The sequence below is a fragment of the Ceratotherium simum genome, chromosome 2 (genome assembly GCF_057802395.1).
Source record: "Ceratotherium simum simum isolate JZ-2026a chromosome 2, ASM5780239v1, whole genome shotgun sequence".
NCBI classification, from domain to species: Eukaryota; Metazoa; Chordata; class Mammalia; order Perissodactyla; family Rhinocerotidae; genus Ceratotherium; species Ceratotherium simum.
This window is the reverse complement of record NC_141901.1, coordinates 57718772-57741662: the sequence shown is the minus strand read 5'-3', so window position 1 is coordinate 57741662 and position 22891 is coordinate 57718772. Positions and strand designations below refer to the sequence as shown.

Below are 22891 nucleotides of genomic sequence, written 5' to 3'. Positions count from 1 at the left end.
GGGAGGGACAGTTAACTCCATCAAGGCCAGTGTGGGAGGAAGTGGTGTGAAGGTTTTAGTGTTAGAAGATGATGTCACATCAGTCCTTTCCAGGTTCTAGGGGAATTATTTGTCCTCAAATTCCCGGTTCACAGGAAGCATCTGAGGGCCATCCTGCCTCAAAGTACCAGGAGACAAAATTACAGGGGCAAATTGGGAAATATGAGCCAGTCCCCAGACCAGGCTGAGGAGCTTCGCTCTCTCCCCTTAGAAGAATAATTAGAGACTGGCCACGCCCAGCCTTGCTGGTCCGCCTCTCCCATCCACCTTCATCTGGGTTTTCCTGAGTCATTCAGCAAGATCCGAATTCTCTTGCAAGTTGCACAGGCATGTTCTGAGCCTCTTTGTTTGGCTAGGGTCCCTCCTTTGTCTGCAGCTCTTGAGGAGCTGTGAGCCTCCTCTGAAACACAAGAATATCGTGGAGATGGAGCGAGTGACAAGGCCTCCTGTGGAGGCGGGAGTGGAGGGGGGGCGTGAGGCGAGTGCAGCAGAAAGAGCACAGAACTGGGGAGACACAGAGCCGGGCTGCATTCCAGCCCTTCCCACTCACTAGCTATGTGAGCACGAGGAAGGTGCTGAAACTGCTGTGTGCCTCAGTTTCCCATTTTTGTTGCCAGGTGGTTGGGAGAAAAGCCCAGATTTCATTCACAGATGCTGTCTTCTTCGTCACCATTAACCCATAGAGCAGAGCTGTCACAGCCTCCCTGGGCTCTCCGTGCCTTCCGTGCCGGTGCTCTGATAGGTTCCAGATCTTGAGTCAAGCTCTTCTCCTTCCCCACTCTCAGGGCCTGAAGAAGCATTCTGCCTGCAGAAAGCCAGCTGCTCTTTCTAGCCCAGGGCAGAACAGACGCTGGAGTCCTGGAGAGTTCCAGGCATCCTTTAAGGCCTCAGCTGCCCACTTCCTTTCAATAAATTTCCCTGCACCTGTCCCAGTTGGGTGTTCTCTTCTGCTGTCAGGGTCATTGAGGTGAGGTGAAGGGTGGTGACCTTGACCAGTGAATAGGTTCCTGACTTAGGAGGGGGGCTGGGACAAATCCTGTAGTTGCCTCTGCTTTGAAGAGCTCAACTGGACCTCTCCTCTGCTATACTTAGCTCTGAGGTCCTTCTCCATTGCCCTGCCAGGACAGTGCCAGCCTGGTGTGGAGGCCTCATGGCCAACTGGCCCGCTCACTGCTCTTGGCTGCAGCCCCTGGCCTCGTCCCACCCGAGACGTGTCTGATCCCCAGGTAAGGGCTGAACCACACCTGCAGTGTCTTGTCTTTTTACCTCTTCGCCACCTGGACTCACCATCTCGCCCTGCTGCTTCCAGGAGATTTAAAGGGCCACCGCCAGGACTTTTCCCTCCTTCATTTTTCACTTTTTCTCCTTTTGGAAGCCAGACATTTAAGGTCTAGGACATTCAAAAGCAACCACATATATGGAGGAATTTAGAAGATACCACACAGACCTTCAGTGTACACTTCAGGCTGATCCCTGGCACAGAGACACCATATAACAGAATGCGCACACACACACAGACATACACACACACACACACACACACACACACACATTCTATCTGTGACCACCACGTTCCCAGTCATGTCCCTGTCAATGTGAGGGATGTCCAGCTGGCTGCCAGGACATCTCTGGGGCTGCACCTCTATACCTTCCTCTTCGCTGGGACTGGTTCTGGATTTAGAGTCACAATTTAGGCCATAGCTGACTGATTAGTTTACATTTGATCTTATCATTCTTCACCCCATGACTGAAGGGCTGGTCCTCCAAAGTCCTTGAAAGGGAAACACTGAGACCACAGTTCCTTTTCTCTGCCCCTTGTCCTGGGTGGTCCTTCCCACACACTGAGAGTCTGTTGTGGAGGACAGGTGGCGGTCATGGATTATAAGGACTAGGAGGAGGTTTCAGACTCTTCTAGTCCTACTCTTCCTGTGACGGGTGCTGATTTAAACCCTCCATTTCACTGGCACCACCTTTTGGCCTTAGCCTGGCATCTGAGCCTCCCAGAGCCCGCGGGGCCTGGGCAGCCCAGGGACAAGGCTGACCGGTGCCTAGACGGGATGAGAAGGGAGAGAGCTTTGTTCTTTTTATCTTTCAGGCCTGTCTCCCAAGCGCGCTGCCAACGACCTCCGACCTAGCAGAGCTCTGAATGGGGGCGGGGGAACCGGGCAAGCCCGAGCCAGACGCCTTCGGAGTCACGGCACCCAGAGCTCAGCTCCGAGTCCTCGCGGCTGTGGCTGAAATAGATCTTATTCCTGCCTGCCCAGGGCGCAGACGCGGTGCTCCGAGGCCTCCGGCGCCAGGAGTCCCAGGAGATGGGGTGGTAGGTGGGGCGTGGCGGAGCTAGGCGAGGAGGCGGGGTCGGAGTCAGGCCTCACCCCAGCTCGGCCCCCGCACCCCGATGAGTTCCCCCGCTGCTCTGCTGACCCATTCCCTGAGTCCGCAAAACGCTGACCATGGCCATGACATTGGGTTACTGGGACGCCCGCGGGGTGAGCGAGGCGTCCTCCTGGGCGGCTGGGATGGAGGCGGGCGGGCGGGGAAACGCTGCGCAGCTGGGGACCGGTTCTGGCAGAAGGTTCCTCCTCCGGGGCTTGCTGGAGCCCAGCCCCATCCTGCCGCCTGTCCTCTCAGGTGGGAGAGTGTGTGGGAGGCTGGGGTGTGCGTGGGAGGTTACCTGGAGAGAAAGGCAGCAGTCAGGCCCCTCCAGCTCTGACCTCTGCCCCGGCCTTCTGTCCCAGCTGGCTCACGCCATCCGCCTGCTCCTGGAGTACACAGACTCAAACTATGAGGAAAAGAAGTACACGATGGGGGACGGTAAAGGCGTCCTCATGGTGTCCCTACTTCTGCCCAACTCATGCTGACTTGGTTCCAGGCACCCCATGCCCCGCCACCTGTTGCTCACCTCTGCCGCCCTCCAGCAGCTGGAGCAGGGCCTGCCCCTTCCCTACCCACTTTGAGGGTGCAGCTCTCCTGCCAAGGCAGGATGTGGGAGGGGATTGCTGGACCCCCTGTCTCAGTAATTGGGATGGGTTCCCTTAGGGTTGCCTAAACCCTGTGTAGCTTCCACGGCCTCATTATTGTTCTTTTCCCCTAATCCTGGAATGTGAGACTTAATGGTTCAGATTCCAGATTTCCCTGTTCAGGGGTCTTGCCACTGACTCCTTGGAAGATTCCCCTACACGGAAAGGAGGGTTGGACTCTGGGGTTTGTTTCACTCATCTTCTCCACCACAGCTCCCGCCTATGACAGAAGCGAGTGGCTGAATGAAAAATTCAAGCTGGGCCTGGACTTCCCCCATGTAGGTGCAGGGGATGGGGGTGCTGTGGGGGCAAGTGAGCGGTTCTCTTCTCCATCTCCTGTCCCAGATTCCAGGTGTCAGGATCAGGTGCCTTCTGCTCAGCCTCTTAGCTTCCTGGTTCTCTTCACTGCCTTCCCATGAGGCTCTATGTTCCAGCTCATTCATTCATTTTGCAATATATTTATTTAGTGCCTACCAGGGGCCAGGCACTGTGAGTGCCAGGTTTCATCTCTGCCCTTGCTCAAGCAGGGGGTGCAGGGGAGCCTGGTGGCCCAAGCGACCTGCCCATGTTGTCCTTCCAGCTGCCCTACTTAATTGATGGGGCTCACAAGATCACCCAGAGCAACGCCATCCTTCGCTACATTGCTCGCAAGCACAACCTATGTGAGTGGGCTGGGGGTGGGGTGCAGGGGACAGGTGGCCATGCCCTGGGCTTGGCTGGGGTGGGATGTTGAGGGTGAATCTCTGTTGTGTGGCCGTAGGCGGAGAGACAGAAGAGGAGAAGATTCGTGTGGACATTTTGGAGAATGAGGTTATGGACACCTTCATGCACCTGGCTAGGGTCTGCTACAGCCCTGACTTTGTGAGTCCCCTCCCAGTGGGCTGGGGGGGACAGAGTTTGATAAGGAGACTGGACTCTTGTGTCCCAGCTACACTGGTCCTATTTGCCATATGAACTTACTGGAGCTGCTGATCCTCAAAGTTGGTGTCTATACTGCCACCAGAGTGACCCTCATAAACCCAAATTGCATCAAGTGAAATCTCTGACTCAGTTCCCACCAATCCTAGGATAGAGTCCAGACTCCCCAGGGTGGAAATTTATTCCTGGACAGTGTGTTTGCTTGTTAGCCCAGCGCTGTCTCCATGACACCCTGAGGCATCAGCATATTAGCCCAGTGGGAGCCTCAGGGTCAGCCACCAGGCTTTTGTACCTCTCCCTCCTTCCTTTTAGCCTCTCAGATTCTCCTCTTTTGTCCAGAATCTACTCAAATGTCTATTCTTTCACCCACTACCTAGACCTTAGGACTTCTTTCCCTGAGTCATTTTAGTTCTTTGCTGCTTTGATTCTGCCCAAGAGGAGTCCTGAGCTCTGCCAGGTTCCCACAGCACTCCTGGGTCTGACCCATGGAGGGTGTTTGGAGATGAGTGGTGACAGATGCAGGGGCAGTGTGGTATTGCTCTCTGTCTTCCCATTATCTCTCACAGATGGGAGCTGGTCCCCAATAGGAGTCTAACGAACACAGGTTGGGTTAAATCACCCAGCTGTAGCCCGGGGGACATGGCTGCTCACTCGTGGCAGCTGGGGGTCATGCACAGCCCTGGGGAGGCCTGCCTCCTGCCCACGGAGTCTGTGTCTGAGGGTGGTGACAGCTGTTTTGTGCCTCAGAAGAAACTGAAGCCTGAGTACTTGGAGGTGCTTTCTGAAAAAGTGAAGCTCTTCTCACAGTTTCTGGGGAAAAGGCCTTGGTTTGCAGGGGACAAGGTAAGAGGAAGGCTTTGGGGGACCAGGATTTGTCATTATTCGCAAGCTTCAGAGTTTGGCGCCCATTCATCTTTGGCCTTTCTGCAGATCACCTATGTGGATTTCCTGGCTTATGACATCATTGACAAACTCCGTATGTTTGACCCCAAGTGCCTGGATGTGTTCTCTAACCTGAAGGACTTCATAGCCCGCTTTGAGGTGATTCTCTTAATTCTCTTTCTATTTATATCTCTTTTATCTTCCCCCTTCTCCTTGATGCTTTCCTAGTCCTGGAGCTAAAATGAAGAATAACTAGCATTTATTGAGGTCTTGTTTTATGCTAGGATCTGTTCTCAAGATCTTACATTTATTCTGTGAAATTTAATCTTCACCACATTCCCACTGGGTAGAAGAACTATCACCTCCATTTCACAGATAGGGAAACTGAGGCTGAAAGCATAAGTAATTCGCTCAAGGTCACAGAGGCAGGACAGCCTGTGCTGGGCCCCCTGTTAGTGTCTGGCTTCCACGGGCAGCAGTCAGTGGCTCCTCCTTTCCTGTGCCCAAAAGAGAAGGCTCAGGTCCTTTTCCAGCATGAGTGACACAGCTCAGGATAATGTGGATGAAGGAGAACGTTCAGGAGTGTGTATGTAGCTGGGATTAGTAGAGCTGAGACATAGTAGGATTGATGTGAAGTACCAAAGACACAGACGATATTTACTCTTGATCTCCAGAAAGCTCTGCAGGAATTGGCTCCCTATCGGGGGAGTTCTGAGATGCCAGGGCTGTGGTTGGTGCTGGGACTTGAGTCCACATGTGGGTGCCCTTGTGGAAGGATTGTATCTTGACATCTTCTTTTGTGGGACCCTTCCTTCCCACTGTCTCCCTTTCCTTCTTCCTTCCAGTTACCCAAGATTCTGTCTCAGCAATGGATAGTACATTTATTTTAGGTCCCATTCACTGATCTGATCTTCTCCTGTGCATGAGGCGCTGTGTCAGGCACAGTGGGGATGCAAAGGTGAGGCAGCCCTGGAGCCCAGCCTCCTGGGGCTCAGTGCATTTGGAGAGCTACAGCAACCAGGCTGTGTGGTGTGTGGGCCCAGCTAGCTGCTGGAGGAGCACAGCCTGGACCCAACCTCACTGCTCATCAGTGTTCACCCTGAGTCCACTCTTGGAGAGCAACAAAGTCTGCTTGATTACAGATTTGGGAATTTGAGGCATTAGTCCAACAGGGTTTTTAGCCTACAGTCTGTTTTCCTTTCCCACTCCCCTTCAGGAAATCTGCTTTGTCAGCTAGTTCTCATCAGCTCTGGTTCTGGTCCAGGCTGATTGGCCTTGGAGATTATGCAAGAGCTGGGATGACTGGCTGGCAGGGAAGGATGGAGGAGAACAGGGGCTGTGCTCTGTGGCTTGTTGGAGCCTGGCCCATGGGGTACAGGTGATCCTAGCATCTTTGAATCCTTTAGAACTTACCAGGTGCTGTCTATGTGGGAAGATAGTGCCCAAAGACACCTGTGTGTCATACCGCTTAGTTGGCTGCAGCAGGACTTTGGGGTGAGGTAGGTTGGGGCCCAGTGAGATTGGTCCCTGATAATAGGCCAAGCAATGGACATTCTCCTTTAAGAGGAATAATTAGAGTCTGGCCTGGCTTTGCTGCTCCACATCCTCCCATCATGTTTCATTGAGGTTTTGCTGAGTATTGAGTGAGATGTGGCCTCTTCTACAAGCTGCACAGGCACATTCTGAGCCCCTTTGTTCTGCTAGGGGTCCCTCTGTGAGGGAAGCCAGGCACCTCCCTCTGTAAAGGGGAATGTTTGTGAAGAGACAGGGAAGACAAGGCCTCCTGTGGTGAGGAGAGGGGGGAGTGCAGCAGAAAGAGCACAGAGCAGGAGAGAGAGCCAGGCTGCTTTCCAGCCCTCCCACTTACTGGCTGTGTGAGCATGAGGAAGCTGCTTAACCTGTGTGTGCCTCAGTCTCCCTTGTGATAAATGGTGAGAGTAGAGCCCATCTTGTAGGGTAGTTGTGTGGAGGGTCTAAACCTATGTCATATCTCTAGTGGATATACAGCACCTCACACAGTGTACAGTCTCCATCTGTGGTAACTCTTATAAGAGGTCACGTTAGTTCCAGGAAATTGGAATAGTTAACTTACCAGAGGTGGGGAGCCCAGAAAGACTGTCTTCTGTCCCAACACTTGACCCCACAAGGAAGGGCTGTACCAGGGTCCTGAATTCATTATGCCTGGAGTGGTGCTGCCTGAGCCCCAGTGGGGCAGCAGACCCAGAGGTCTGATCTTCTTTTTCCCACCTTCAGAGCCTGAAGCTGATCTCTGCCTACATGAAGACCAGCCGCTTCCTCCCCAGCCCTGTGTTTCTACATATGGCCATGTGGGGCAACAAGTAGGGCCTTTAAGGCCTGCAAATGGCAGCGAGGAGTCAGAGATGCGCCCGATGCCCCATGTCTTTGGCCCTGGAGAGCAGCTTGACCTCCATGCGCCTAGAGCCAGCTGTCTTGCTTCTTTCTCCTTCTTTTCACTCCCTTCTCCCACCTCGGATGCCTTATTTGCCCCCTTTTCTCCCTCCCTCCCCCCTTTTCATCTAGGCCCTTTAAGTCTTTAGCTTCCTGCTTCTCTTCAGTGAAGTCTGTCCCCGCTCCCCACCTATGTTATTCTTCCCACACTAAAGCCCACCAGGCCGTCCTTCACTTCGTTGGTTGCTCTGCTTGAGGAGTCTGACCAGACCCCTGGCCTGTGGAGCTCAGCCCTGAGCTCCTAGCACTGCCCTGAAGTCCAGTATTGGCCTGGTGTGCAGGCCCTGCTCCCCCACAGTGTGGGCCCTGCCCTGCCCTGCCTGGGATCCTCAATAAAGCCCTAATTACACCAGCTGTGTCTTGTCTTCTTCCTTCTGACCACGTGGACTCAGGACTGACTGTGTTGAGGGTGTGGGGGCATCCATTTTTCCTTCTGTGGTCCATTGCAGGGGCTGGATGGATGGGGATGCATGTGTATGTGTGTGGTGGTGGGGGGAAGGTGGGATTATAAGAGTCTTACTTATTTCAATTTCTCCTTCATCTCTGTGCCTCAGCATGGGGTTTCCACAGAAGGAGGCCCTGTGTGCCTGGGTCCCACCTTAATTCGGTCTTCATGGAATGCCTCCTGTTAGCCCTCAGTGCTCAGTGTGTCATGGTTCTTGGGTGGTGGGGAAGTGAGTTGAGCAGTCCACTGATGGTATGGGATCTGACTACCTTCAGTCACTTTTTCTTGGAACTTTCCCTGCTTTAGATACCCTCCTCTGCGCTCTTACAACATATCTCAGTAAAACATATCCCGCTGTATCATAGTTGTTGTTTTATTTGTTTTCCTCTCCACTTGATCATAATTTCATTGAAGATAGAATCTGTGTCTTATTCGACTTTTTATCTCTGGTATATATCACACTGCTTGGCACACAGCAAATGTTCAATAAACGTTGGAAATTTGAAGGAATTATCTCTAGGTAAGACCGAAGGAATGACACTGATAAAAGATAAGTAGAGAGAATAAAAATATCAATTCAGAGTAAAACAGATATAGATCTAGAACAGCAGTTGGCAAATGTCTTCTGTAAAAGGCCGGATAGTAAATATTTTGGAATTTGGAGACCATCTGGTCTCTGTCACAGTTTCTCCCCTCTGTCACTGGAGTGGGAAAGGAGCCCTAGACAATGCATAAATGAATGGGTGGGGCTGTAAGCCCACAGAAATTTATTTGCAAAAACAGGTGGCTGTAGTTTTCCTGAATCCTAGTCTAAACTTACAAGCTATATTATAGCTAAAATACTAGATTTGAAATGTAAAAGGTGATTATCGAAGAAAAACAACATAATAATCAATCCTTAAAAACGAGGGAAGATGTGATAATGAAGACAATTGCAAATGAAAACAATTTTTTGAACATTGTATCAAATTTATAAAAAGTAAAAACATGCATTTTAAAGCCTGGGGTAGAAGTACTAGAGTATGTACTTCAAGCTGAGGCAACCAAAACAGAAGTTTTTATTGCACCTCAGATCTAGCGGAGGGCCCAGAACTGGGGATTCTTTGGCACCTCGTGACAGTGCTCATATACCGTTCAGTGTGTATCTTCCCCTTCAAGAATGGGAAAACAAGACACATCTGAGGACACGGGTGCCTCATTGGTGGCTCCTGCATTGATCTGTGATCACCTGTTGTCAATTTCAAGTCCCCTGCCTGGTATTCCTCCATTATCATTGTGTTAGCAGAGAAAGAAAAAGCTGAGAGAGACCCCAAGACAGTAGCTTAGAGAGAGTGGCAGTTTATTCTATCATGTTCCATGGGGAATGGTCCAGGCTGTTGAGGCAGCCCTGCTCCATGAAGTTATTGAGGGACTCAGGCTCCTTCCATCCTGTGGTTCTGCCATCCTCTAGGATGCCTCCTTCTCTCCTTGGTTGAAGCTCTATCACGAGTATGGGAAGGAAAATAGAGAGAGAAAACCCAAGGAAGCCACTTCCCATTATGCAAGTGAGGCAGAAGTTGCCTATATCACAGTCATTCACATTCCATTCGAGAGGTTCAGTTGTGTGGCTGTACTGACTCACAAGGGTAGACCCATATTTGGACAGCAGAATGGATTTTGGTGGCCAACTATAGTCACTCCCACACCCAGAAAAGTGGGGATAAAGGTGAAATCCAAGTCCAGGAGAAACCTTAGGTTTCAGCCAGTGGTTTAAAGCAGGTAGGAGAGAGGCTAGGGTACTAAAGACAAGGTCTTTATCTTCAGAGAGACCTAAGGGGAGTGACATATATCCAGGATTCCTAGCTGCTGAAAGAGGAAGTGATTTATAGAGGTATCAGGTAGCACATGAATCCCTGGAAGGGCCAGGGTGTTGGTCTTGGAAACGGGGTGATCAGGAAGTGTGCCTAATCACTTGTGGAGAAAGCACCACAGCCCTTGCTGGGCATAGACACTGGAGATCCTGCCCTGACATGTGGCACCAGATGTGAGTGTCTCACCACTGCTGCCTCCAGAATCCTGATCCCTGCCCAACTACCCTTGCCAGAAAATAAATTCTCAGGGACTGATTCTTTAGAACAGAAGTCCTGTACCACGGTGTGCAATTAACAGAGCTTGGGTCACAGGCCTGGGCCTCAGCCACAAGGGAAGCTGGAATAGCCAGTGCATGAATTAGGACTGAGTTCTGCTGTATATAACTGATTAGTAACAGTGGCTTAAATAGGACAGAAGTTCATTTCTAATCTAAAAGAAGATCTGGAAGAAGAGAGTTAAGCACCGGTAATGCTGGCTTCATAGTAGCCTTAATGATTTAGCTTCTTAACTTCATGCTCCATCATGCTCTGCATGTGGTTTCCATTCTCTGCATCACCTCATAGTCTGAAATGGCCACCAGAGCCCCATCATTTCTGAGTTCCAAACAGCATTAGGGAGAAAGAGGAGTGGGATTGCCACGCCATCCGCCTGCTCCTGAAATAAACAGACTCAAACTATGAGGAAAAGAAGTACACGATGGGGGACGGTAATGGCGTCCTCGTGGTGTCCTGACTTCTGCCCAACTCATGCTGACTTGGTTCCAGGCACCCCATGGACCGGCCACCTGTTGCTCAACTCTGCCGCCCTCCAGCAGCTGGAGCAGGGCCTGCCCCTTCCCTACCCCCTCTGAGGGTGCAGCTCTCCTGCCAAGGCAGGACGTGGGAGGGGATTGCTGGATCTGCTGTCTCAGTAATTGGGATGGGTTCCCCTTAGGGTTGCCTAAACCCTGTGTGAGCCTTACTCATGTAGGTTCCAGAGCCTCATTAGCGTCCTCCCCCAAGACCTGGAATGTGAGACTCAGTGGTTCAGATTCCAGATCCCCCTGGTCAGGGTCTCTTGCCATTTACTTCTTGGAAGGTTCCCCCACACAGGAAGGAGGGTTGGACTCTGGGAGGTTAGTTTCACTCATCTTCTCCACCACAGCTCCCGACTATGACAGAAGCGAGTAGCTGAATGAAAAATTCAAGCTGGGCCTGGAGTTCCCCCATGTAGGTGCAGGGGATGGGGGGCTGTGAGGGCAAATGAGAGGTTCTCTTCTCCATCTCCTGTCCCAGCTCCAAGGGGTCAAGACCCAGTGCCTTCTGCTCAGCCTCTCAGCTTCCTGGTTCTCTTCACTGCCTTCCGGTGTTGCTCTATGTTCCAGCTCATTCATTCATTTTACATTATAATTATTCAGTGCCTATGAGGGGCCAGGCACTGAGAGTGCCAGGTTTCATCTCTGCCCTTGCTCAAGGAGGGGGTGCAGGGGAGCCTGGTGGCCAAGTGGCCTGCCGTGTTGTCCTTCCAGCTGCCCTACTTAATTGATGGGGCTCACAAGATCAACCAGCGCAACGCCATCCTTCGCTACATTGCTCGCAAGCACAACCTATGTGTGAGGGCTGGGGTTGGGGTGCAGGGGACAGGTGGCCATGTCCTGGGCTTGGCTGGGGTGGGGTGTTGAGGGTGAGTCTCTGTTGTGTGGCTGTAGGTGGAGAGACAGAAGAGGAGAAGATTCGTGTGGACATTTTGGAGAATCAGGTTATGGACACCTCCAATCAACCGGCCAGAGTCTGCCACAGCCCTGACTTTGTGAGTCCCATCCCAGTGGATGGGGCCCGACAGGATTTTGATAAGGAGACTGGATTCCTGTGTCCCTTCTACACTGGTCCTATTGGTCATTTGAACTCCTTGGAGCTGATGATCTTCCAAGTGGTCCCTATGCTGCCACCAGAGTGACCCTCATAACCCCAAACTGCATGAAATGAAAACTCTCAGTTCCCACCAATCTTAGAATACAGTCCAGACTCCCCAGGGTGGGATTTCAGTTTCTAGACAGTGTGTTTCCTTGTTAGCCCAGCGCTGTCTCCCTGACTCCACAGGTATCAGCACATTTGCCCAGGACAGCTCACGGTCAGCCACAGGGCCATTGCACCTCTCCCTCCTTCTTTTCAGCCTCTCAAATTCTCCTCATTTGTGCAGAATCTGATCGAGTGTCCATTATTCTGTCACGCACTAGCTAGAGCTTAGCAGTTCTTTCCCTGAGGCATTTTAGTTCTTTGCCTCTTTGATTCTGCCCGACTGGAGTCCAGACTCTGCCAGGTTCCCACAGAACTCCTGGGTCTGTCCCAAGGATGGTGTTTGGAGATGAGTGGTGACAGCTGCAGGGACAGTGTGCTATTGCTCTCTGCCGTCCCATTGCCTCTCACAGATGGGAGCTGGTCCCCAGTACGAGTCTAATGAACACAGGTTGGATTAAATCACAGCCTGGGCACCCACCCAGCTACAGTTAGGGGGACATGGCTGCTCACCCGTGGCAGCTGGGGGTCATGTGCAGCCCTGGGGAGGCCTGCCCCCCTTGCCCAGGGAGTCTGTGTCTAAGGGTGGTAAGAGCTGTTTTGTGCCTCAGGAGAAACTGAAGCCTGAGTACTCGAGGTGCTTCCTGAAACAATGATGCTCTTCTCACAGTTTCTGGGGAAGAGGCCTTGGTTTGCTGGGGACAAGGTAAGGAGGAACGCTTTGGGATGGGAAGTTGTCCTTCCTCCCAGTTTCAGAGATTGGTCCCCATTCATCCTTGGCCTGTCTGCAGCTCACCTATGTGGATTTCCTCGCTTATGACATCCTTGACCTGCACCGCATATTCGAGCCCAAGTGCCTGGATGGGTTCCCAAACCTGAAGGACTTCGTCACCCCCTTGGAGGTCATTCCCCTGATTCTCCATCTGTTTATATCTCTTCTGTTTTTTCCTTTTCTTCTTGATGTTTTCCTTGTCTGGAGCTAAAATGAAGAAAAACTAGCATTTATTGAGGACTTGCTATATGTCAGGATCTGTGCTCACCTGTTACATATATTTGGTGAAGTATAATCTATACAACATTCCTACACGGTAGAGTTATCACCTCTTTATTACAGATAGGAAAATGAGGCAGAAAGGATAAATAATTTGCTCAGAGTCCCAGAGCCAGGACAGGCTGTGCTTGGCTCACATGCGTTGTCTGGTTCCGCAGTCATCAGTGGCTCTCCCTTTCCTGTCTGGAAAGGAAAAGCTCTGTTCCTTCTCCCTCTCCAGCCTGAGATTCACAGCTCTGGGTTGTGTGGATGAAGGAGAGTGTTCAGGAGTTCATACGTAGCTGGCATTAGTAGATTTGAGACAGAGGGATTGATACTAAGTACCAAAGTCGTCTTCTGTTGTGCGGGATTTTCCATCCGCCTGTCTTCCTTTCTGTCTTCCTTCCAATTCCCCAAGAGTCTATCTCAGCGACTTGGTCCACGTTTATTTTAGGTCCCATTCACTGATCTGATCTTCTCCTGTGCGTGAGGCGCTGTGTCAGGCACAGTGGGGATGCAAAGGTGAGGCAGCCCTGGAGCCCAGCCTCCTGGGGCTCAGTGCAATTGGAGAGCTACAGGAACCAGGCTGTGTGGTGGGTGTGGGCCCAGCTGGCTGCGGGAGGAGCACAGCCTGGACCCCACTCACAGCTCATCAGTGGTCACCCAGAGTCCGCTCGTGGAGAGCAACAAAGTCTGCTCTATTACAGATTTGGGAATTTGAGGCCTTAGTGCAATAGGTTTTTCAACTTACAGTCTGTTTTCCTTTCCCACTCCCCATCACGAAATCTGCTTTGTCAGCTAGTTCTCATCAGCTCTGGTTCTGGTCCAGGCTGATGGGCCTTGGGGATTATGCAAGAGCTGGGATGACTGACTGGCAGAGAGGGATGGAGGACAGCTGGGGCTGCAGCCTGCAGCTTGTTGGGGCCTGGCCATTTGTTACCGGCAGTCCCAGCATCTTTGAATCCTTTAGCACTTACGGGTGCTCTCTATTTGGGAAGATGGTGCCCAAAGACACCTGCAGGTCTTATTGGGTTGTTGGCTGTAGTAGGATGGGGGATGAGGTATATTGGGGCCCAGTGAGATTGGGCCCAGATAAAAAGCCAAGCAAATGGGCATTCACCTTTAAGACGAATAATTAGAGTCTGGCCTGGCTTTGCTGCTCCACATCCTCCTATCAGCTTTCACTGAGATTTTGCTGAGTTATTGGGTGAGATGGGCCTTTTCAGCAAAGTGCACAGGTACATTATGAGCCCCTTAGTTATACTAGGGGACCCTCTGTGAGCAAACCCTGGGAAGCCTCGAGCCTTGCTCTGCAAAAGGGGAATGTTTGTGCAGACTGGGAGGACAAGGCCTCCTGTGGTGAGGAGAGGGGGGAGTGCAGCAGAAAGAGCACAGAGCAGGAGAGAGAGCCAGGCTGCATTCCAGCCCTCCCACTTACTGGCTGTGTGAGCATGAGGAAGATGCTTAACCTGTGTGTGCCTCAGTTTCCCTTGTCATAAATGGTGAGAGTAGAACTTGTCTTGCAGAGTAGTCGTGTGGAGGGTCTATACATATCTCATATCTTTAGTAGATATACAGCACCACGCTTGGTGTAGTCTCCATCTGTGGTCTTATTAAGATCACACGTTAGTTCCAGGTAATTGGAAGAGTTATCTTAGTAGAGCTGGGGATCCCATTAAGACTGTCTTCTGCCCCAACACTTGACCCCACAAGGAAGGGCTGTACCAGGGTCCTGATTCATTATGCCTGGAGTGGTGCTGCCTGAGCCCCAGTGGGGCAGCAAACCCTGAGATCTGGCCTTCTTTTTCCCACCCTCAGGGCCTGAAGGAGATCTCTGCCTACATGAAGACCAGCCGCTTCCTCCCCAGTCCTATATATACAAAGATTGCCCTGTGGGGCAACAAGTAGAGCCCTGTGTGGCCTGGAGATGGAGCGAGGAGCCAGTGCTGTGATTGCTGAGCAGGGGCCTGGAGAACAGGTGGATCTCCCTGCACCTCCAGGATCGCTGTCTTGTGCTTTTCTCTTTCTTTTCTTTCCCTTCTTCCCTCACTCAGTCCTTATTTAGCCCCTTTCCTTCCCCCATCCCCACTCATCCAGGCCCTTTAAAGCTTCAGTTCCCTACTTTTCTTCAGCAAGTTCCCTTCAATCTTATCCTTCTGTCAGCGAAGTCAGACTGTCCTTTCCTTTAGTGCTTGCTCTGCTTTGAGGTCCCCAAGCAGACCTGTGGCCTGTACAGCTCAGCCCTGAGCTCCCAGCACTGCCCTGAAGACCAGTATTGGCTGGTGTGCAGGTCCTGCTCTGCCCATGTGGTCCCTGCCCAGCCCTGCCTGATCCCCAGTAAAGCCTTAATCACACCTGCTGTGTCTTGTCTTATTCTCTCCTGGCTGCCTGAACTCTCCCACTGGCCCTGCGGCTTCAAGGGTCTGACTGTGGTGCTGGCAGTGGCTGGGTGCACGGGGATCTTGTGTGGGTGTAGGTGTTCTGAGACTTCTTGTTCCCATTTCTGACACCCTTAGGGCAGGAAGCCTCACTGGGCTCTCTGTGGAAGGGAGGCCTGGATCTGTCCTTCATTCATCCTCCATTATTGAGGGCTCATGGCTCTGCAGAGCTGTGTGTCTTAGTGAGTAGGGCCCGGAGGTGGTGGGAATCCCCACTGGAGAGAATGAGCATTCCTTTTCCCCTCTACATTGTCTGGCTTTATCACATGTGTAAGGTCTCTAGGATCCTATCTCTACTCTTTTCTCAGATGCCTTCTAGGTGCCCTCTCCAGGCTTGCTGCACAGCTGTCATTGGGACCTTGTTTCTTGGTTTACTCCCTCATTTTCCCAGGTACCCAGGAGATAAATGTCTTTAGTCCTTGCATGTCCGAAAATGTCTCACCTAGTGTACACTGAACTAATATCTTGATTGCATAAAGACTTCTAGGATGAAGACCTTCAGACTTCTGATGGAATTATTGACAGCTTCTAGAATTCAGCATTGCTGATGAGAAGGGTAATGCCAATCCCTTTATACTTGGCCTTTTTTTTAAACTTAAGGAACTTTTGGGTTCTTCTCTCCATTCTGAGGTATGTATCTAAGTCCAAAGTCTTCATGGGGATCTAAGGGCTGATGTTTTCCCACTTCACACCCTTCCAGGAGCATTCTAAGCATAGATTTCCTCCACCTCATTCACCAGTCACCATTCCTCCATCTGCATTGCATCCTCTGGAAGCAATTTTAAACCACACTGTAAAGTGGGCTGCTTAAGAGGAAGTTGCTAGTAGCTCAGGAGTTCCCAAATGTGTCACGATTAATAGTTGCTGGATCTGGTATTTAGGCAAGGCTCAGCAGGGAGAAAATAGTGAAATGGATAAAGTATTCTTGTCCAAAAATACAACCCAATGAAAAAGGGCCAAGTCTTGCACAGTCATTTCCCAAGAGAACATCCACGTGGCCAATAAGCATATGAAAAGATCTTGAACATCTTTAGACATTGAGGTTAAATCCCATTATGACCCAGATAGGCTAAAATTAAAAGTACCAACAAGTGTTCTTGAATTTATGGAGTATCTGGCAATGTCATTCATTGCTGGTGGGACAACCACTTTGAAATACCAGCAACATCTACTAGAACTAAACTGACATCTACCCTATGCCTCTGGAATCACACTCCTTGTTATATACCCACAGGAATGAGTGCTTATGTCTACCAAAAGACATGCACAATAATGTTCAAAGCAGCTTTAGTTGAAAGAGCCAATGACTGGCAACAATCCAAATGTCTAAAATGGGAGAATGGACAGATAAACTGTGGTTTATTAATATAACTCCATTGTTCATATGATGGAATACATACTACAATGAATATACCACAATGAAAATGAATGTGCCACTGCCACACACAGCAACACGGATGATTCGCACAGACACGATGTTGACCAAAAGGACGCAGACCGAAAAAGTACATACTCTATCATTCCATTTACATGAAAGTCAACAAGCAAAAGGAATCCAAGGTGACAGAGGTCAGCTGACTGGTGGCCTTGTGTGTGGGGTTGCTCATTGAAGGGACCTCGTGAAGTGCAGGAACTGTTCTCTCCTGGTCTGGGTGGGGATTCCATTAGAGTAGACGTATGGAAAATCCCATCGAGTTGTTCACTGGAGATGTGTGCACTCACTGCGTGTGACTTATACTTGTGCATGTGAAGTTTATGTATATGTTGTCTTGCATATTAAATTATTTGTGTGTTTTTCTTTATCATCTGTCTCTCCCCTTAGGACGTAAACACCATGAGGGCAGGAATTTGTCTCTTCTTGTTCAGTGGTGTTACAGGTGAACACAACAACCAGAACAGCACCGGGACCACAGTGGGTGCTCAGTGAAGAGTTATTAAGCAAATTATATTCTAATCTGAGCAGGGTCACTTCAAATATTCTTTTTATTTTAATTTATGCCTACTTCTTCGGGTAGGTGAGATTGTGTGTACATACATTCTTAGGTCTCCTCTTTTTTTTCTCTTAACACTTCACTTAAAAATCTTTGCATATTGGCAGTCCACACTCGGATATCCTTCTAAATATTTAATGGCTTGGTAGCATTCCTTCCTACAGATAAAGTGTCATTTCCTAGTCAGTCTCACACTGTGGGGCATGTGGGGTTTTCTAATATTTTACCTTCATTTACAAAACTGTGATTGTCTTTAAGCTAATGTTTTCCTCTGGTTTTTGTTACTTTATTTAGATAGATCCCCAAGCAGACCCCAGGAGGCAAAGGGTAAGAATAGTTTTATGCTTTTATAATAGATGATTTTATTGCTCTGCAGAGAGTCATTTAATTTATGGTGCCACCAGCACGGCATGTGGACCTTTTTCTCCAGTATGTTAGGCACTTGGGGCTCCACAAGTTCATCTTAGGCTAGTTTCATCGGTTCATAAGCATACCTTGAAGTTTTCCACCTTTACCTTTTCCTACTTGCTTATTGGCTGTGTATGTTTCCACCTGATAAATCACTGTGTATGAATCTCTCTGTCTTAAACTCTGTTTAATGATTCTCCACCCCTGACTTATTCAATTCTCGGTTCACAGTTAAAAGGTGAGGTGGTGGCAGTGCAAACATTTTTCTATAGGCACAATGTAATTAATTGTAGTTCTATTCTAGGTTTCTTATATAGCGGATGAATACGCAAATTGATCACATTAATAATGAATAAGTTTGTAAAACGAAACATAAGAAGCTAAAGCATACACATTTTTTGTGGAGGCTCTTTTTGTATTAGACTGGGCTGGCTGAGATGCCTTACAATACAACTCAAAGGAGGTTTAGAGTGAAGATATAATCTTCCTGTTGGTAATCTTCTTGATCATTGTTACTATTTTAAGGTCTTTAAAGGGCAAATCATCTGTCTGTCTGCATGTTTTGCCAATTCGATGTTCGTGAGTATCTCTGGGAGGCCTTGAACAGTAGGTAGGTAGACAGTGGGAAAGGAGCTGTTTCCATGGTGACTTCATCCCTGATGTCCATGTCTGTGGCAGTCTCTCGGTACTTACATATTCAAATTTTGGTCACCCCTATAAGGGTGTTAAAAACAGAGAGGGTCCCAGTTGTGAGTTTACAGTCACTTGTAGGAAATTTCTGTACACTCGTCTCAGTCATGTGGATACCTTTTGTTTCCCTGGCTCCTCTGAGCCCATGCAGTTCCCAGCAGGGCCCCCAGAAGCATGGCCAGCCACCCCAGTCTTTCATCTTTACCATAATGGGGTTGCTCCATCTCTGTTCCCACGGCAACTGCAGTGGCCCAGGTGCTGGAAGACCACTGGACTCGCTTTAGCTCTGGACTCTGGCACTCTGCTGTGGGGTAGCCAACTGTCCTGTCTTCTCCACAGCGCTCTCGTGCTCTCCAGACATAGAATGCCCTGGAGACCATCTGACCTAGTTCCCCCCATCCTATGTGGGCACCTGTGCAGGGCTCTGATGCGCTGAGGTTGGAGAAGGACACCAAGGATGACCCCAACCCATCCCTTGGTGGATACCTTTTTTCTTTTTTGTGAGGAAGATTCGCCCTGAGCTAACATCTGTTGCCAATCCTCTTCTTTATTTTTTTCTTCCTTGAAGGACATCAGCCCTGAGCTAACATCTGCACGGATCTTCCTCTATTTTTTGTATGTGGGATGCCTCCACAGCATGACTGATGAGTGCAGCAGGTCCATGCCCAGGATCCGAACCAGCAAACCCGGGCCACAGAAGCAGAGTGTGCGGGACTTGAACCATTTGGCCACGGGGCCAGCCCCTAGATACCTTTTAGAAATAAATTCCGTTCATCCTGTTTAGCCAGGCCTCAGAACCTCCTGAAGAATTACTCTCCTGGCCCAGGCCTCAGTGTTGCCTGGCCCTGGACAATGTGCGGAGAGCTCTGAGGGGCCCTGTTGTCTGACAGCCAGGGTTACACCACTCCATGCCCTGTGCCCTGGAGGATCAGCTGCCCAGCCCATCCACCCACCATCTCAGCCCAACTCTCACTCTCTTGTTGCTGATCTGCAGCCTGGTGCCTGCGCAACTGCCCCCAGGACAAGATTGTTTCCAGGTCCTCCCTGCAGACAGACCCCTCTGCCAGCCTGTTGCCAGGGGAGTGGGTGCTCTGGTCTCCTTTCTGCTGGCTAGAGCTGCCAGAGCAGTTTTTTCCACTTGCAGCTTTTGACCCATGGACACTCACTAGATTTCCTTGACCTCGACACTACTGACACTTTGGGCCACAGAATTCTCTGTGGTGGGGGGCTGTCCTGTGCATAGCATGGTGTTTAGCAGCATCCCCAACCTCTAGTCCAAAAGATTCCAGTAGCACTTCTCAGTCGTGGCAATTAGACATGTCTATAGACATTGTCAAACGTCCCCTTGGGGCCAAAATCGCCGCCAGTTGAAGACAACTGATGTAGTGCACGGAGACTACCATTAAAATACAAAGAGAATAGGGCTGGCTTGGTGGTGTAGTGGTTAGGTTAATGGGTTCAGAATCCAGGCGTGGACCTACACACTGCTCATGGAGCCATGCTGTGGTGGTGTCCCACATACAAAATAGAGGAAGATTGGCATAGATGTTAGCTCAGCGACAATCTACCTCACCAAAAAAATAAAAAGAATAGAATTTAAAAAAATTGGGCCGGCCCCGTGGCATAGCAGTTAAGTGCATGCGCTTGGCTGCTGGCAGCCCGGGTTCAGATCCCAGGTCCGCACCGAGGCACAAAAAAAAAAAAGAGGAGGAGGATTGGCGTGGATGTTAGCTCAGGGCTGATCTTCCTCACAAAAATAAAGAATTTAAAAAAATCAGAGTGCACCACACATAGTTTAGTCTTTGTTGATGACTTTTCAATTCGTTATTTCAATTAATAATATATGTAAGTCTTTGATCATATGGTAAATGTATTTTTTAAGTTTTGAAATATGAGACTTCTAATAAATTTGCAAAAATAGTAAAAGAACTTCTCTACACCCAAGATGTTAACTTATTCCACTTTTCTTTTCTCTTTCCTCTCCGTCTATCCTTTTGTGTTATTATTTTTCTTTATTTTGCTATTCTTACTTCATTTGGAATCTTTCTTTCTTTTAACATATTTTGATATATTTGTGTTTGCTCCATTTGGTTGTAACATGAATTAACCATTAGCTGAGGAAAATGTTTCCCGAGTTTTGAAACTGTTTTTTATTCATCTGTAACTGACTTTTTGTTTCTGCTGTTGGACCGATGCTCTATTGATTTAGCTAATGTTGTCAGAGAATTAACTAATTGTCTTATAAACATATTGGTTAACCTTCCACGTTTTTCTTCTTAGTATGGTCTCTTGTTTCCTATATTTTTCACATTGAACTTTGTTCCTTTTCTAAATTCTTGAAGCTCTAGTTTGTCTTTCCTTATTCAAAATTAGATAAGCATGTAAAAAAATTTTTTCCTAAATTCCAATTTGGCAGCATCTTGTAAATGGTTATTTTTATTTTCTTATTTTCAGAGTAAAAAAACATTCTTTGTAACCTGGATTTCAGTAAGTTTACACAGACAATATTTAAAAGACTTTAAAAAATTGCCATGAAGTAGGACATTTCAATCCTACTGTTGGTATTTTTTATAATATGTAGTTTCATATTCTGAGGCTGTTTTATATAGAATTTCTGTTAATTTACCTTGAGAGTTTAGAATATTAGCAGTAGAACTGGAAGGAATAATGGAATGCAGCCCAGAAGTCAGACCAGAGGCCCTTAGGGCAAACTTGTCACGATGTATTTTGACATCCTGGACAGTATCATTTCCAGATATTAGAACTTGCTGACATTTTAAAATCAAGACAGAGCACATGGAAATCCAGAAGATTTGGCAACACTGGGACTGAATTTCTGGGAGGTCACAGCTGGCTGCAATCACTGCTCTCAGACCACTTTCCAGTTTCCCTAATCCCCACTGCTCCCTATTGCCTTTCACAGACCCATCACACCCACTGGTACAATGTGGACCATCTGGGCCCTGTGGACCCTGCGTCTGAGAAGCTGCTGGGCCAGCCCTCCTCCTCCTTCTGCAGAATTGTCCTCTTCTTCTGAAGGGCCATCTGTGCTCTGGGCCCATTTCCTGCCCTCAGTGTGTTTGTCCTACGAGGCATTGCCTCTTTCCCCTGCATTCAACCTCTCTCCCTCTCACTCCCTCTGTGTTTAAACACACGGAAATGTGTCCTGTATTTTAAAAAAATCTCTCTTTTTTTGTTCCGACCTGGCTTCCAGTCTTTAATAGCCAGGATTGTCTTATTCACGGTGCCTGTGATATGACAGAATCTCAGTGATTGTTTCCTCAATAAAGGAATGACCGGATGGATGAATGCTAATGTAACAATATCTGTTGTACCTATTCTAATAGTTATTAATCTGTTTAATGTTAGCTTTTACAAAAAATTATTTTCTTAGTGGAATCTAGTAATGTTTCTGTTCAAAGCTCCAGATATATAACCTCAGAACGACAACTCCTTAATGTATTATGAAAATTATCACAATTAAGAGGGCCAGAATTTGTGTGTGTGCACAGCTGCCGTCACCTCCCCATGGGCCAACCTACCTGGAATTCACCTTGACCCTAGAGGCTGCATCCTGAGCCTGGACTCAGACCTGGAGCCTGGAGGACTAACAAGGTCTGAATGGGTGGGGAGCCTCTGCAACAGGCACTGAGCTCTGCCGGCCTCTGGTGACATACCCCCCAGCTCCCCAGTTAGCAGAGATGCACAGACATCTGACTTCTATGATTTAATAGCAATTAGGCAAAGCCTCTGTGTCCTCCGCAACCCATGCTCCACACTCTATCTTGGTGGTTGGAAACCTCGTTTGAATCCTGGGTTCACACGTTGCTCTCCTGACAAAGCATTACCTAATTTTGAAACTTATTTTTCTGTAGCATAACAACCTTGCCCTTTAATTTCTAAACCCATTTTTTTTTTTTTCGAGTTCTATCGCATCTGTTTTCACATATGCACTAAACCTTGTAATATCCTTTAAACAAAGGAAAATGAACCACAGGCCAAACTATTTCCTATTCTAGTTTTGAAATAGTCTTTTGCCTTCAAAGAGGAAAGTTGGCAGGTAGGACCTCATTCTCTTGGAGGTTATACTGCAGGTCACAGATCACAGAGGGACTTCAAAGGCCATGTGAGCCATCTCTCTTGCCCAACCACACATGGGTTAGGAGCCACTGTCAAGCCTTGAACCAGAGATCTGTGGCCTCTAACAGCCGAGGGGGCGCAAGGCCCGCCTGAAGGTATCCTATGCGGAGTGATCCAGGCTCCCGGCTGGCCACCTGATTCTGGCCGCGGTGGGCAGCAAAATAGGCATCTGACCCCTCAGAGGACAGCTCTTCCCCCCTCACTCACACTTTGTCTGTGTCCACTACAATGTGAGTCACTGTCCCTGTCAATGTGAGGGACGTCTAGCTGGCTGCCTGGACATCTCTGGGGCTGCACCTCCATACCTTCCTCTTCGCTGGGACTGGTTCTGGATTTAGAGTCACAGTGTAGGCCATAGCTAATTGATTACTACACATATGATCCTTATCATTCTTAGCCCCCTGACTGAAGGGCTGGTCCTCCAAAGTCCTTGAAAGGGAAACACTGAGACCACAGTTCTTTTTTTCTGCCCCTTGTCCTGGGTGGTCCTTCCCACCCCACTGAGAGTCTGCTCTCTAAGACACCGGGCTGTCACGGATAATAGGACTGGGAGGCGCTTTCGGACTGTGCTGAGTC

At 49.1% G+C, this 22891-nt stretch overlaps 1 protein-coding gene and 1 pseudogene across 3 annotated transcripts; both read left to right on the top strand.

The window, feature by feature from the left end:
* Positions 1-2401: 2401 nt before the first annotated feature.
* LOC101394285 (glutathione S-transferase Mu 1-like) lies at positions 2402-7680 on the top strand. Of its 3 annotated transcripts, none has more exons than XM_087445975.1 (8): positions 2418-2528; positions 2778-2853; positions 3273-3337; positions 3640-3721; positions 3820-3920; positions 4728-4820; positions 4908-5018; positions 7113-7680. In XM_087445975.1, exons 1-8 carry the CDS (start codon positions 2493-2495, stop codon positions 7200-7202), a joined length of 654 nt encoding a protein of 217 aa, XP_087302101.1. In that variant the 5' UTR covers positions 2418-2492; the 3' UTR covers positions 7203-7680. The 3 variants fall into 3 exon arrangements, with proteins under 3 accessions (XP_087302105.1, XP_087302101.1, XP_087302094.1); XM_087445968.1 differs by having other exon boundaries at positions 2419-2528; positions 4725-4820; XM_087445979.1 differs by lacking the exon at positions 2778-2853 and having other exon boundaries at positions 2402-2528; positions 4725-4820.
* A 2625-nt stretch (positions 7681-10305) lies between these two features.
* Positions 10306-14796, top strand: LOC101407027 (glutathione S-transferase Mu 1-like; annotated as a pseudogene).
* Positions 14797-22891: the final 8095 nt, after the last annotated feature.

Coding starts and splice junctions, on each gene's coding strand:
- LOC101394285 (XM_087445968.1), top strand. CDS start 2,493: ATGGCCATGACATTGGGTTACTGGGACGCCCGCGGG. Junction 2,854..3,272: donor GAAGTACACGATGGGGGACG/GTAAAGGCGTCC, acceptor TCTCCACCACAG/CTCCCGCCTATGACAGAAGC. Junction 5,019..7,112: donor ACTTCATAGCCCGCTTTGAG/GTGATTCTCTTA, acceptor TCCCACCTTCAG/AGCCTGAAGCTGATCTCTGC.